This window comes from Hetaerina americana, unplaced genomic scaffold (assembly GCF_022747635.1).
Source record: "Hetaerina americana unplaced genomic scaffold, ioHetAmer1.1.p SCAF_24, whole genome shotgun sequence".
NCBI classification, from domain to species: domain Eukaryota; kingdom Metazoa; phylum Arthropoda; class Insecta; order Odonata; family Calopterygidae; genus Hetaerina; species Hetaerina americana.
In genome coordinates, this window is record NW_027286808.1 from 288565 (window position 1) to 305827 (window position 17263).

The following is a 17263-nucleotide window of genomic DNA, read 5'->3' on the forward strand; positions in this document are numbered from 1 at the left end:
CAGGATTGCATAACTATATCTATATAACCAAAGCATAAATAAAATTTGATTTACAGCATTATATTTCATGATAATTAATGCCATTACATTCAACAATGCACAATGCTGCCGTACTTAAAAAAAGATACTACAAACATGCACTTTCATTAGTTGTGTGATGGTCACAATAATGCCATCCCAGCACTATACCTTCAAAAGATGGGTTTTAAAACAATTTGGGTAAAATAAAATTCCCAACACACCATTTACTGCAAATGGCCATGAATAAGTACAATCATATATTTTCAATTCTGTTGAGATTATAAGAATATTACATTAAATTATCATAATTGTAACATAAGAATGAAAGCAGTAATAGATTTAATATACAATTAAATATCTACAGGCAGATGGCATCACAAAAATTTTATTTCAAATTCTACATAACTTTAAGGAACCATAAACTTTTTGAGTTAAAAATAATGTGAAAGGCAATGGTAATATCACTAAGTAAATGGGTATGTTTTCAAGATAACATTGACTGCACAATCAATTTCATCATTATTCAACATGCAACAACTTTCATACTAAAATAATTTCATTTTCTGAAGTGCAAAATAACCTGTGAAACACTAATATAGTTATTTCGTTTGGAATAATTCATTTCCCTATCATCATTATGCTAGTATTTAAACTTAGAAATATCTAGCCCATTATCTCTGCACGTATAATTATTTAATATCTGTGTAACTCTGGTTTTATAATGAAGTTTTTGTTAAACCAAAAAAATAAATACATTCTTAGAGAAATATCAATTAAAGGAATGTGAATTATCCCTGGAAAAAATCACAAAAAGTTATTTTGTACCTAGTTTAATTTAATCTAGATTAGAGTCCTGAAATGTTAATGAGAGTAAAGCTACAGAGGTGACAGATACTTTTCACTCAGTAAGAAGACATCCAAATGAAAACTATTTTTTCCTTTTATAATTATGCAAAACGATATCCTTAATCACTTTAAATATTTTAACATACATAAATACACTGCTGGTAACTCAGTTTAACTAATTTTCCATACTTTAGCATAATGTCAACAATGAGCATCAAGCAAAATTTCCTGTCATTTTAATGTTTGAGCCTTTCATTGAAAGTTATTGATGCTAAAATGTCTTCATATTAATTTTACCACAATAGTGTTGTGTGAAATTACGCACATTTTTTTACATTTTTTTCCACACTGACACACATATTTGTTAAATTTTTAATTGACATTTCTTGAACTATATAAAAAAATAAGCCCAAATTTTGTTCAAAAATTTCTTCACATTTAATGTATCAGTTACTTTTGATTAGCAACATTTGGAATGTAGATGCAGAGATTCATACTTATCCTTAGTAATTCAATTGAACTTTTATATATAAAAATACATGCATTTTCCATACTTCCAAAAAATTCTCCAATGTATAGACCAAAATCTCTGCCCACCAGTACATGATTCCAAGGAATTTAATTACATGTTGATGCAAGTATGGAGAAAAATCAGCTTATCATAAAAAAGAAGGTACTCTGGACAAGGATGCCTATGATTGCATGAAAAATATTAAATTGTTGTTTGTGCATAACAAACCTGCTTGATAAATATATGAAACACATTGGAGTTTGAGCTCGGCCATATTCAAAGCAGTTAGGAACATTACTCAAAATGAATTTTCAAGGAAGGTTAATAATTTGTCCATAACAACATTCTGAGAGATGAATAGAACGACTACACTCCCTTACATTGCTTGCCTAAGAGATGTACCAACATGCTGACTGACATGGAGTGCACCAAAGTTTATGCTCTTTCGTTTATTGCACCATATGCTTTACTATTATGCTGCACACAGAGAATTTGCACCATGATATTCCTTCCAAATGGCAGTAGATGCATTCAAGAGTAAATATTAAAAGAGTAGATACTGCCCTGCATATTTAAACAAAAGTTTCCCTGTAATTCTATGATTTCTTTCAGAATTGCCTGATTTAACTACCACTCTATTCTCCCCATGAAAAGATAACATGAATACAATTGAATACAAGTCGTCATTAAAATCTGCTAATTAACTTACAATGCATGCCTAAAACTTATGCAATGATACGGCAATGCAGCCTATCTATTTTCATCCATGGGCACTCCAGTAATAATTACCAGGCATATATATTCCTTCTTTTTTCTAGGACATAAACTAGTTTTCTGGACATGAAGTGTTAAAATTTATACCTGAGATCACTTTCATTGACAGGATTATCCTTAGACTACTTTTAACAAAATATACCAAACAATGACTTTATAAACAACACTAAATAATGATAAAACAAATATTTAGAGAACAAAAATTTATTACCTACCTAAAGTTTTGTTTATTGGGGGTTAAAAATAAAAAAAATCATTTAAATTGAACCACTTAGATATATATATATTCAGTAACTCTAGCCATAAACTTGGGAGATTTTTCAAAGAATCACAGATCACAACAGCAAATTATTTTTTACAATTATATTTATCACAAAAATATTCTTCAATGCTTTATAGGAATGGTTAAGTAACTAAAAGTCTTCATTTCTAAAGAAATGATCATTATTATAATGAGGATTCTTATTTTTAAATAATTAAATGTGTTTACATTCAAATTAAGAACACTTCAAAAGTCAAAGGAATGCACAGAGCAGCAATTCATATTACTAAACAAGCCTTAGTTAATGTAAACCTGTTCAATTAACAACAACTCAAGATAAGAATGACTCTTGAAGCCATAGAAAATTAATGAAGAACAACCATAGAAGCAAGAATAGGGCAAGATATATTTTTTAAGCAGTCATTTCTATATGCAAAGAAAATCAACATACATCTGGATAGGTAACTATAGGGTCATGGAGGGCAGTAGACCTGATGCTTTAAGCATTGAGGGTATACATACATATTTAAACAACATTTTTTGCTGCAATGATGTCAGAAGTCAACAGCTATATACCCAGAACATTGATTCTGAATTATAAGTTTCATTTCATGGGACTGCAATATTCATAAAACAATAACCCAAGAGGAAATTTTTGGGTTAAATCATGATACATCATTATATTAAGGCTGCACTAATTGCTAAATAATAGTCACTGTAAAGATGCATTCTCTAAGGAGCATAAATAAAAATATCTTTCATTCTAAGTTAACTTCTTTAGTTCCTAACCTTTGCATAATATTTTTCTTGAAGTTAAATTGCATCCATATTACACAAATCGATATTCTCACATCACTTTCTTAATAAAGAAATTCAAAATATAATGAAACAACTCACTTGAGTACATTTGCATTGATAATAACAACAACAGTCAAGTCTTGCAAAACATGGGGTTACATTCTACAAAATAACTTCACTTAAACTAAATTTAAGTTTCAGCTAGGTGTGCAGTGTTAATGCATTCAAAAAATAAATATTGCATATTTCATATACAAGACATACGTAGTTTCCCTTAGTTATGTGCTGGTTTCCATAAGTAATGGAAATAAAGAAAAGATAGTAAAAATTTTCCACTGATAAGATTTCCCTCCAATGCTTGTTCAAAACTACTCATTTGTATTTTTTTGTTCAGATCCAAAAAGGAACTAACCACAGTGTAAAACCCAAAGGGTGGTTTGATACGTTATTGCAGAGCTAAAAAGAAAGTAACCCCAACAGAGCTAAGGTAAATTCCTACAGTATTTAAAATGCAAACATTTATGGTGGCTAGTCCTTTCTATTTGTCAACAGTTCTTCAGCAAATTCTGCAGCTTAGAAATAACGAAGGTTACTTTAGCTGAGGGTGTCCAAAAGTACTTGCTGGAATTGAGTCCAGGATCCTCAGATTATTAGCTAAACACTCCACCCACTAGGTTGCTATATCACCTTGCAAAGAAAGATAGCAAATAAACGCAAAAATTATCATTATGATAATGTTCAATTAAATGAAATATGTAACTCATAAAAACAAATGCCATATGATATGCTTTGTATGGTATACTTGGTACATTTCAGTGGTCTTTTTACTGGTATCATTTGCAACACTTTCATATCAACCTTAATTTACATAATTAAAACTGATGATGAAGGAATTATAAATGTAAAGTATATTTACAGATGCACAAAAATCAGCAACCTCATTAACGAACGTTAAATGATGGTCCTTTGAAAAATTGTATATTTTGGGTGGGCATATCATCAAATCTCTTCAATTTATTACAACTGTTTTTTAAGTGGGAAAAAAGATGGAAATTACCAATACACAACTGTCTCATTCACTGAAATTTCCCCTATCAAACTATTCGGAAGCCCTTGCATCACATTGACCTTATGTTTCCATTTTTTGAACCAACCTCATTGCTTTGTCCTCCTGCAATCCCTAACAGATTCCCTTGCACTTCACCTGACTTGAAAAAATTCATAGGAGTTCCGCACTGCCATGCTCAGAAAACGTTGCCTACAAAGATTGAACAATTTATTTGGCATCTACATGGCAAGAATCAGTGCAAGTGCATGCTCTTAGGACACAATCTTTCCTTCAGAGAAATCTTTTCCTAAATAAAAGGATTGGGAAAAAGGTTTTTTGCAAATATAACATATATAGCCATCATGCAGTCAGATGAATGATCACTGCAAACTGAAGAGCATGTATTTTGAATCCACATTGCACAAGACTTGACTGTGAAGCCAAGTGCTACAATAAATGCAAATCATTAACAAGGAATCATAACATTTCACTTTTTCTAATTAATTGCCCTATTTCATGCATTACCAAAGCAATGTAAAACTGCATAAAACCTAGCAAAATTACATATTCAGGAATATTAAAATAATATAAGTATGCACGACCACCAGCATGTCATGCATGACCACCAGTACAATTGCCAAGTTTAAAGCCCCTTTTTAAAAAGTAATTTCTTCTTATGCAGCTGAGTAAAAACTAAAGAGAACAAACTCTTCATAGTCCTTCAAAGGTAAACTTAATCAACAAAGCTTCAGTAAATTGGACCAGTAGCACCACTTTAATGCTTCCTACATGAGAGTACCTACAATACAACAAGAAGGGTAACGTCTGGTAATCTTTCTTCATAAAAGGTTAAAACTAGCATTTATTGTGGATATTATAATCCCATATTTAAGACAATATATTTACATAAATACTTAGGAGTTACTCAAGTATGGCAGCCCACAAAAACATCTGTACATTCAAATATTATACATGAAAAATATCACCACATTCAAGTTGCCTAAAGTACAACACAGCTCTTCTCACTGCAGAGACACAACAAATAATATAAAAAATTCAATTATTCTAAATAGGTTCATTTGTGCAACTAAATCACAAATTATGCCATTAAAGCACTGTGTAATCCTCAATGACTCTTAGGTGTGCGCAACAGAGTAATAAGAAACGAATTCTCAAACTTTGGTAAGAGGCTCAAAACATACCCAAGGGCATCACCGATTTAACTGAAGATTACTGCTGAAAATAGCAGTCTGCATAAATCGATAATAACATGCATAAAATCAACCTTTGAAGCCAGATACCAAATACGCTTAAAAACTACTCACACCATAACAACAAAATCAAATTTCTTGATCTAACATTCTTCAGGATTATCACTTGCACATAATATGCTATCCTATTTGGAAGCCTGGCCTTTCAAGTAAATTTCAGCTCCAGCACAGTGAGCCTCTTACAATTTCAACATTAGTCTTTCTTGTTCAGCATTTCCCATGCTTCATCATCCCATTTTGAGTTCCAGTCCTGCCCACCTCCAACTTTCTCCTCATCAAAGTCTATGAGTAGCCCTTCCTTAGCACCTTTCTTCTTCCCCTGCATACTTGAACTCTTCCCACCAGCACCATGCCTTGCTCCTTTTATACTCCCTCGGGCCATTTCTGTCGGAGGTGAAGAAGGCACCTTTGTGGGTGAAGTGTCCGAGTTACTTCCAGAGTTCCACCCATCACCCCATGAGTTGTCCCAGTCATTATGAGTTTTGGCTGTTGTGGCTCCAAGAGATTTTTGGCTGAAGAGGTAAGATTGAAAAAATACTTATATATGACCATAAAATATAATCAATGGTTGATGTGTTAAATAATGAATGAAATAACTGACACTAAAGAATCTAAAACAAGGTATTCACGTCTCCTGATCTAGAGAATTTTTTTGTGCTTGTCCCTTAAAATTTATACCAATGTAGACTGATGTCAAAACCTGCTGTATTTCATGCCGGGGAAAAATGAAAACACTCTGATCACAAGCTATTTCTGGATTACAAAATAATGCATTTGTATTATGGAAATTGTACTGACAAAATTTGAAATGAAAGAACGAGGAAAGAAACCCTCTATTCATGAGGGATGGAAATATATTCTTCCAACCATACCAATCAATTCCTTCATTACTTATATCTGGAATGGCTATCACATAGATCAACCTTTGATGGAGTTTAGCAGCTGGATTTTCATTCAGTTATTCCACCTGTTGCTTCAAAACTCCAATACTTGGACAAGTAATGAATTTTACAAACAAAAACTTTTTAAATACAGGTTTGAAATAAACCAAGGGATAAGCACAACAGAGCTGGCAAAGAGAGTAGCTGATTTTGGTTTTTCATATTGGACTGGATCATTTTATAATTTCAGTTACCCATATCTAATCCAGTGTACATTAGCTACAACCATTTTTTTTGGCTATCAAAAACAGGAAAAAAATAGTTCAATCAATTAGCTTTTCTCCCCTGAATTATCCTATTTCTCCAACTCACAAATTTTACAATTTTACTGTCCTACTGTATCTATCTTCCACATAAGTAAGCAAAGGATTAATTAAATATATTCTATATTTTGTTATAAAACCTTTCTTACTTTATATCATAGAACTCCATGCAAGTTAAAATCCAGATGAAAAGGGCTTGCAAACTAGGTACTTTGGTGAACTTTTTCCATGAGGGGATTACCAAAAATGTCAATAATCCATTTTTGATTAATCACCCTCAATTTTCTCAAATTGACTTTAGATAAATATACTTGTGGCTCATATATATAAATGAAATTCAGGGCTAAAATACATATATACCAGTAAAGAAGTACACTCTAGTGAATTGTACATGACTTAGTTGCATTCATGACAAAACGTTTTCAACGATTAAATGATATAACTTCCTAAGAATGAATTTTTGTGTTCCCTAAAAATATAACACTGCTCTTTGTAGACATATTTAGAAACAACAAGCACCTTAAACTGAAATAAAAATCATGGTCAATATATTTATGTAAGTGTAATGTTTTCCTTTCCATTCACAAATACACTTTACCTTTGCTCAAAAGAATTTGAAAAAAAATGGTTAGCATAAGAGCAAGTATGGTGTTGTACTTGTAATGAATGTTTTATGCACAAAATATTTTCCTCCTTCCTCATTGTTCCATGATCTATAATCCAAAGATGTTTTTCTTCCTCTAGAATGAAAACTGAGCATTATTTAAACCATATTATAAAATACATATGCTCTGGTGGCTCTAATAAATTCTAATTATATAACCTACCAAAATTAGCAAGCAAATTATTTAAGATTATAATAAATCATAATTGCTACAATGGGCCCATTTATTAAAATTTGACGATGATCGTATAAAAAAGTAAAATAATCTATTCATTTATCATGTAGTTAACCAACAGGATACAACAAAGTAGGTTTTTTTTATAATCCTCCTCAATATATTCAAGGAGAAATATTATTCTTTAAAAAATGTAATTTACTTCAAGTTGAGAAGATTTTAAACTACATACTTAAATCGAAAAAATTCTTTTAAGTAACTTCGAACAACATCAACTTGAGAAAATGTTAAGGCAAATGATAAATGAAGTACATGTATCATGATACAAAAAACTTTTCTGATGTTGGTTAATTTGTTTTGCACACTACCAGATGGTTAAAAAAGCTTAAGTTAAATCTCTCCATTGTTAAGTTGTTGTTGAAGTGTGCATTAACTGAAAACAGATTTTTTTCAAGTCTACTCTAGGCTTACTGCAAAGACTGTGGGTGCATTTAAAAATATAATGCACCTATTGATAGTGAAACATTAATTTTAATGCATCAACTACTAGGAAAATATAAACCCATATCCATCATATTACGTGGCTTCCATTTTTAAACACCACTCTCACTCTTTTTTGATTACTGTCACTGAACCAGGTAGTCAAATTCAGCTGGAAGTCATGAATGGAGTATTTCAATCAAAAATAGCCAGTATTAATCACTCTAACTGTGGACTCTGATTTCCTATTGTCATCTACAAGTGAGAACCTGTCAAAGAATCAAACTCCCAATTTGAGGAACCAGGGTTGAATATAATGACTGAATTTAATCCATTTCTTGGTGCATTGATGAGGAATTATTGGAATACAAATATTTCAAGTCAAAGAGTACCATACAATCATAGCCTATTAGGCATCAACATAATAAAACGTAAGGTGCTTGCACTATTTCATGGAAAAATCTCTATTGATGATGACCCTATATTCATTGGAAGTTTATGATTGTAGGATTATGACACACAAACTAAATTTAAGTCTCAGTAAATCAAAATTCAAAATTATTGATGAAGACTTTCATCAATTTTTTTTAAACACATTAACATTCATTTATTTTTATTGCACAAAACAAAAATGTTTTATCTTCACCATTGGTAAATATCATAGCAATATCAAATTGAACAGCATAAAATTAATATTTAAAATATCACATTTAATTTTAGGAGATCTGATCACAACAAATCTTTCATGCATACAAGGTTTTATAAAAAGTATCAGTAACAATTTTTTCCTGATGTGTGCGAAAAGCGGAGAAGACTGAATTCAGACTGCTGGTTTAGTGCATACATGATTGCAAATCATATTGGCATTGATGAGATGACAGTGCACACCATTATCACCAGAAATTTGGCAATGCAAAAGATCTGTGCTAAACTTGTCTCAAAGGCGCCCAGCCACATCTGCTTCAAAGTAACCAACTACCTGACAAAAAATAGAATCATGACGATTTCCCAACCGTTTACAGTCCCAACTTGGTACCAGCAGACTATTTCCTATTCCCAAAAGTGAAATCCTCCTCCCTTAAAAGGACACCACCATGGGACCCTAAGTGCCATCAAAGAAGCTTGCATGCATACCCTTAAGGACCTTCCACAATCCACCTACCAGGGAGCCTTTGATTTGTGGAAAAGCCATTGGCAAAAGTGTGTCAATGCTGAAGGGATGCTGAAGAATTTTGAGGCATTATACCAATATCTGAAATAAATCTATTTTTCCCACTACTTTTTATATAAACCATGCATACATTGTGGTCCATGGTGTGGTTTTACATAAACTGTGACTGGTTGTCACTAACAAGTGAATTTGAAAGAAAGAGATTTCTGTTTGGCATTTTAACAGTCTGGGAATAAATGGGAAAAACTGTTCACAGAGGTAATAGTACACGATTAAATAGATCATGGCTTAAATTTTCCCTTTGGAAATCACTGTTTTAGATTATGAAAATCATGTTAAGCCCAAAATCTTTAAAGCATTAAATGCAGTATCTTCAAGTAATGGGAAAATATTGTCAATTTAAATAATGATAGAATAAGCCTTGAATGGACTGATGGAAGAAAAAGTTGAGATGGGTAGGACACACCCAAAGTCATAACCTTTTAATGAATAAGTGAGATGAAAATGAAGGGAAGAGAGAGGAAGGCATGGAATTCTGACTAACGTGGACAGGAGCAGAAGATACCAGTAAAAAAAAAGTTGAAAACAACTGAGAGGATTTGAGAAACATATCCCATTGTTTTAGGGGGAAATTCTATCAAGAAGAAAATGATGTATTTTATAAAGGCAAGTCATTTTCTTCATCCCAATCAACAGGACAAATAAACACTAATCCAGTGAGGTATTTTGCCTAAAAACTATTAAAAATCCAAATACCCACCTTCCTCTCCTGGCTTTATCTTTGGAGCTATTGGATTCCCATCCACCCCAATTACCACCATCTTCAGCATCTTGCTGCTCAGGAGAGCTTGCACGACCAGTCAAAAGTGGAGCGGAACAGCTAGGATCACCATTACGACCCCTGAAATATATAATACACAAAATTGTTATATCTTTGTACTCATGGGGGCAGTGAGTTATTAATGGAATGTATACACTATCATTATTACCATTTCTAATGGCACAGCAAAAATTAGCATTACCAATAAAAAATTATAACCCAGGTGGAAACATTACATTTATTATGTAATTCTTTTACCGTAAATATTGTCACCATTAACAATAGGGTCAATGATCTCTTTGAACTGATGATAAGGGTTCACCATATAGTGATGGGAAGACTGGCACTGGCCTATACCTCACTTGGCATTAACCTACTATACTCCAGTGATTAATTTCATTAGTCCAAAAGGCACATTAATACATCTAATGACACTTCTATCTTATAATATCTAAATTTTTTTCATGGTCTCAGCATAGATTTTAACTAATTAAAAAGAAGAGAAAATATAATTTCTTGTTACTATGAACTTCAAAGAAATGTATGCATGGACACATTTCCCTGTAGGACTTCGGCTCATACGTTCATATATAAACTGCAGTACCTAATGTTTAAATCACAATTTACTTACATGACGGACCAAACACCAAAAACAGTGGACACTTAACAGAACAATTTTTCAAGGTGAAAGTAAATTGGGATGGATGAAGGCAACTAGTCACTTTATCGACAAATACGTTAGCTAGGAAAATTGGTAACAGAACCATACAATTAAGATAATTATGGCCCCAACACATTGAACACTTCAACAAGAGAATACTTTTAGGAAGGGACAACAGAATTGGTTATAAATAAAAACAAAAAAATATAAAAATGATAATACTTCATTGTGGATTGCCATATATTTATAAATGACTAATTGGATATATCTCGACTTACAATGGCATAAAGAAAACAATGAGAGGAAACCATGATGAGAAGAACTATGTTGGAACACCCAGCATGGAATTACCAAGCAGATAATATGATATGTGAAGTAAGGTCACTATGAAGAATTGAAGAGTCCAACTGAGATGCAAAATAAGAAGAGAATTGCAACTAGCCAATCTTTGGGTAAATAACTGCACATGATCATTCTATAAATATCCTTTACTAATTTAAGCCATTGACTACTTTATGGAAAGCATTTATGCAATTTATTATTTGGTCACGAATGACTCAAGAAACAACTACTTCAAGAAAAATCACTTCTTTGATAAGGGTTCAGAATAGACAGTGCCATATCCTCCACGTGTTAACTTAAGAAGTTCAAAAGACATGGAAGGAAGAAAAATGTTTATGAAATTTGCTTTGACTTAATCAAGCAATGAATGTTTCAGAAGGGTAATAATAAATTAAGGTTACCACCACATTAAACAATGTAAGAGTTACTATGGACAGTAAGAAAATTAGAGTAATATGATTCTAAGAGATTAAGAGGTTAGATTAATTTTTAAAAAGAAGGGCATTATTAATGGCTAGTAGACCAAAACATTATGATTCATGCTCTTCCACTAGCTTGCAGGATAATATATAGAAATAGATGAATCAGTTCATGTAGATGGACATCAATTGAAAAAAATGGCATAGTAATTATAAGGCTGAATGAATTCAAACATGCCAGCTGTTTTAAACATGGCAAATGGAAGGGATGAAGGAACATTAGCATGCCAATTGATTCCAGGGACTATCCACACCCAACCTCTCCAGGACTATCAATAATAAAAAAGTTTTGAACACTTATGCTTGAAAAAATGATTTTCCCCTAAAAAATCTAATTGATGAAACTTTGTTTAGTTTTCAATGACCAGAAATAAGCAAAATAGTGAATATATTGAAATCAGATCTGCAGTGGGTATAATACAACAAGTTAAAGAAAAAGTATTAATTTTTAGCTGTGTAAATCACCTACCTCACAATAGGATTTTAATGTTATGACATTCATTAGGTTTAAGCCCACTAGCATATTCCAAATATTCAGACGTCCTTCACTTAGCTGGCATTTTGATTCAATTATTAGTTCCCTACACTATTTATATCTCTCTGAAATACCTAAATATCTTCCTAGTCTTAACTACTACTGTAGTTTTTGAATGCATTATATTTGACGTAAACCTTCCATGATGTGCTTATAATTCTGATCTAATGTTATTGATTAAGACTCTGTAATGCATGGATAAATATTTTAATTTGTTCCAAAGAAACTGCGGGAAATGCAGCAACAGTAACTTTTAACGGAGTCATCTGCTAATGTGCAATTCAAAGCAACAATTTCAGAGTGTAAAAATATCCCAGTCAAAGCAAATGATTTTTACACTCTGAAATTGTTGCATTTTAATTTATTGCATGAACAGAGAGCTATCTAATTTTCATCCTTAATAATTCTTTTTCATCCTATATTTTCATCTGGAGGAATAACTACACTAATAAAATTCATTTATCCTCCCTTGACGGTTGTGTCACATTCCTAAACTTTATTTGCTTTGTCTTGGTGCAATTTATTCATCTCATTCAGAGGATTAAAAATACATGGAAAATATCTTTACCTATGTAAAACTGTACCTATCTGTACCTATGTAATAAAAAATAATGACAGGAAATATCACACCGTTCCTACAAAAAATTACATTACCAAATGGTTTTGAAGCATTAATTCATTGTAGTGTTTCTTGTCATTTTGGAAAAGTTTCACCAAAATTAGACTAGATACCATAGCACGACGTCAATCAGAAAGACAACAGTATAGAGGGATATAATTTCCAAAATTATAAAAGGAAATACATTAGCATGGTTACCATTGAACGTAGTAATTATTAATGGTTTGATAACTAAAACGTCATAATTAGCAACGAGCTAAGTGGCTCAATTTCGGCGACAAAATTATGCACGATCATGTTTCTGTCAATTGAATGTTTTCAACATTTAATTCGCTTGTCTTTGATAAATTTATTCTTTCATAAAGGATTAAAAAAAACCCCTGCATAGTTTCTCACTCTGTGCTTTTCTCTCTAGTATCAACTGCCTCCATAATCGAGGCTCGGGAATTTTACCCTTTACAAAAACACCTCAAACGGAAGCTACCATTAAAACAGCAGGACTTTTATGATGCCTCTGAAATTAATTCACAATGATAAGCCGTCCTCGTCTTCTCGTTCCATCTCTTTATTTTTTTTAACGATCTTCGGTGGGAAAAGTAACGAACAGCAGGAGGGGCCAGTCCGAATTCAGGCAGAAAATAAAAAATAATCCGGATTCAAAGTGAAGACTTAAAAAAAATACCATCACCATAAACCAGAGGGGTGAGAACAACAACGACCAGCGGGAGGGCACTAGGAACGAACTCGACGTCATTTTTAAGAGTGGAAGGTGGCTTGGAGGAGGATTGAACGACTCTGTCTTTGCCAAACGACGAAGAACAAATGGATAGGCGGAACTTGCATACAGATCGACGAAAAGAATTTTTCCGGAGGGGTTCTTCACGAAAAAGAACGAGAAGGAAAACTTGAAGGTGCGACCACCTTTAGTGCTAGCGTCAACGGAGGCCATCGCGCTCGGAAAGTGTGTACAAGAACGACGAACAAAGAAGACAGAACGAAATGACGATGAGGCTATGGAGTGGCTACGTGATCGAACGAGAGGGAGGCACCTTTTTTTAACCTAGGTACTTGAGGGCAGACGCTAATAGCAGACCTTCCCGCAGGCCAAGGAACAAAAACCACCAACTATGCAACCATGTGGGGGGTGGGGGAGGGGCAAGAGAGCGGAGGTGAAGAGAGAAAGAGAAAGAAAGGGACGGCGGGAGACCATGAGCGTCGGAGGAGAAGGTGGTGGCTTTGAAGGGGGCACACGAATAAGAAAAAACTGGTGAGAGACGGAAGGGGGAAGAGGACGAGCGAACGCGGGAGGGGGAGGCAAGAGGAGGTGACTCAGGTGTCAGTGGAAGAGGTGGGGTCTAGATTGAGTCACTCTCGTGCCCAGAAGCGAGGGCTGGAGAGGAGTGCGGGCGAGGCACACCACGAGACCTCTCGGGTGACGATCTCACGGGCGCAACGGCGGCGGCGAGGGCATCGCCTCCCCGCGCGCCGAACATTCGACGGTGATGCGAAAGATGGGATGACCCCGACTGCTCGAGGGGGGTCCTGCTCTTTTAAATAGCTAAAACAGTCCCGGGTGGCGATCGATCGAGGAACTGAACCTTGGGGGGGGAGTGGTGCCCAAAGTATTTTCCCACAAATGTTAAATTAACGCGACCCTTTTCTGCACATTTATTCTCGTCTGCTATCCCATTCCGGTTTTCACGCGATGACCGTCTTCGGGCTGGTGATCTGCATGCACGCCTTTCAAGAGTCCCAATTCGTACAGTTTAATGGCGAGTTACACAAAGGATATTGAGAATATACTACTGCCCGGCCACAGGGGATTTTTCAACCGGAAACAAGATGTAGTGGATGCTTTGTCTTTGCAGCCTCCTTCAGGCCACTCCACTAAATATTCACCACGCCGGATTTACATACGGATAGATAAACGTCTTTATTACGGCGAAATTGACACCAGACGGGAGTTAAGGGACGATAAACAACGCGCAGGGGACGCTGGGTATTATGAAGGACTAGGGACGGCGGAGGGGCAAGAAACGAAACGAACTAAAAAATAAGTCATTAGTGGCGACGGATCACGTGTTAGAAGGCCGTAGAAATATTATTTCTCTCTGAGGGAGTCATTATTGGGGAGGGGGGGGGGGAGGTGGGCGAGGTAAAATCAGGTAGATAGGACGGAAGGCGGTTAACACATCTCCTTGTTTCTGAGGTGCCAATTATATCGCCACGGCAGCCATTATAGCACCTTGGCTGGCATTTCGACAAACTCGGAAATAGAGAAACAACGCAATTATTTAATTTTGTCGAAAAATACGAGCCAATTACTACGGCGCTTCTATGGAGATAAGTAACTTCAGAGCAACACCGACAGCCACAATACGTTGTTACCCCTTCCATTGTGGTTCAAGAACTAATGTCTGCTGCAAAAATGCACTGAAATTGTCTCTCGCATAAAAAATTCGGTATGAATGAACGGCGTAACATACTTGCTGTAACCTCAACTCGACATTTTTCAATTTCTCAAGAATTAATTGATTTCCTATACTATATACTCTGTCGATAGGCAGTTAAATTAAAACGACTGCAATTCCCTTCGAATTGTAAAATGCTCAGGGCGGGCTTCCAGCTATACGAAGAATATAACTTTCCAAACACACTTCGTTTCCAACTAAGTAGTCGTAAATGACCCGTGAAAGGGTACAAGTCGTTAAATAGAGGGGTTTGGTCTTGAATAAACTTAATTTTATTAAGTTTTTCTTCCCATGCCACAGTTACTACCTTGCCCACTTCTTTTGCTTTACTTGATCACATATTTCCATTACTTTAACATAATTATTTGCCGAAAGATTAATGTGCTCTCACACTGAATTCGTTTCCTCAGGATGATAACCATGCGAAGACAAATTAAGACTTTCTTATACTATTTCAATCAGAGTTTCTCACCGATGCAACATTTTCAGAGTGTAAAAATCATTCGCCTTGACTGGGATCCCAGTCAAGGCGAATGATTTTTACACTCTGGAAATGTTGCATTGAAATGCACATTAGCGGATGAATCCGTTAAAAGTTACTGTTGCGGCATCTCCCGCAGTTTCTTTGGAATTTTTCACACCGATCTTCGTTTCCCTAAATTTTAAAAGCACAAGTGTTAAATCGGAAGTAATAGGGATTCATTTTCAGAGGCAGAGCGCACCGGTAATTTCCGGGAAGGGGTGTGAACTCCCGTGGGGGTGAAGGTAGCCTCCGAAGCGTATCTTCATCGAATCTTTGGGATAAATCACGAGATTAAAATCTCTACCCGCAGCGGCTCTCGAATTAAGATAAAAACGGGAGCAGCAAAACCTCGGCCTATTTGAGAATTATTTAGTTCCGAATTCAAGATAATTAACTCTGGTACGTCACATGAATCAGTGTAAGGGTTTCCCGATGGGATACATAAAATCTTCCTCGGAGACTTAAAATGATAATTTGGGACTAATACAAACGAGAAAAAATTAATTCCAACTATGCTTACACTTCCGTTTGGATCACGAATGTGGTTGGAAGGTAACCCTGAGCGATTTTGTACATATCATGAGACATTCCAATTCCTTAATTCACAATGGCGATTTTTTGGAATGGGTTTTGTGGGGAGAATGAATGGAAAAAAGGGAGGCCTGAAAAAAATAGAGACATCACTCTCACGAGCTATTACACAGATTGTGATGAGTGCATACCGATCGATAACTTTTGGAGTCGTTCATGTACACAAATTGATTGAAATTTATCAGACATCAATTATGCTCTATTATGTATTAGGACCAACAGAAATTTATGACACTTGAGATTGATCAATTGGTGCATTCTTAGTATTTTTAAGGATTATCAGCAAATTGTGAAACTTTAGATTGGTCAATTGGAGCATTCGTGACGGATAATAAGATTATAACACGAATGTGTTTTCGGGTCATTATGCTTCCTCATTTCATTAATTATAGGCATGTGTCTATTTAATGTGGATACGAATTCAATAGTTCGATATTAAATGGGACTTAGACTAGAAGTAAATTGGATTAGATCCTAATAGCATATTAAGCAGTGGTAACCATTGAATATCATAGTATTAACAAATTCTCAAATGAAATTCTGAGAGGAAAGTTTTCTACATTTTTAAAGGCTTTCATGGTGAACACAAAGAAGATGTGTAAGTCAATCATAAAACTGTCCTCTGCATTAGATAGCTCTAATTTGGTTCCACTTTCGATTTACAACATTGAAAATAAAAATAAGTCACTTAAACAACGGCATGACATATTTTTGCTCGACTGGACACTGCACCCGGAAAGAAACCACCTTGGCATATTTTCAAAACAAAGGAATGAGGCAACAAAGTAGGGAAAACTTTTATACTGTGGGAATGAGAATGGCAGCTTTCGTCAGAAATATACCATGGTGGTTATTAAGTTCCCTTAATGCCACAATGGACTATCTCAAGAGAAAAAGTTGAGCAGAAATATTCAGAAATAATTTATTTGAAAAACCTTCGCAATTACGATCCCTCGTTTGTCTCTTATGCAAGAGGACTGACTGTCTCTTTTTTTAG

The 17263-nt window shown here is 34.7% G+C and overlaps 1 protein-coding gene across 3 annotated transcripts in view; it reads right to left on the reverse strand.

Moving 5' to 3' along the window:
• Positions 1-2340: 2340 nt before the first annotated feature.
• Positions 2341-17263, reverse strand: part of ArfGAP1 (ADP-ribosylation factor GTPase-activating protein 1) — a 56681-nt gene continuing 41758 nt past the window's right edge. For all 3 annotated transcript variants that reach the window (XM_071586599.1, XM_071586598.1, XM_071586597.1), the window contains 2 exons: positions 9986-10126; positions 2341-6043 (listed from right to left, as the gene is read on the reverse strand). In XM_071586599.1, coding sequence (XP_071442700.1) covers positions 5725-6043; positions 9986-10126 — 460 coding nt within the window. In that variant the 3' untranslated portion in view covers positions 2341-5724. The remainder of the gene's footprint in view (positions 6044-9985; positions 10127-17263) is intronic.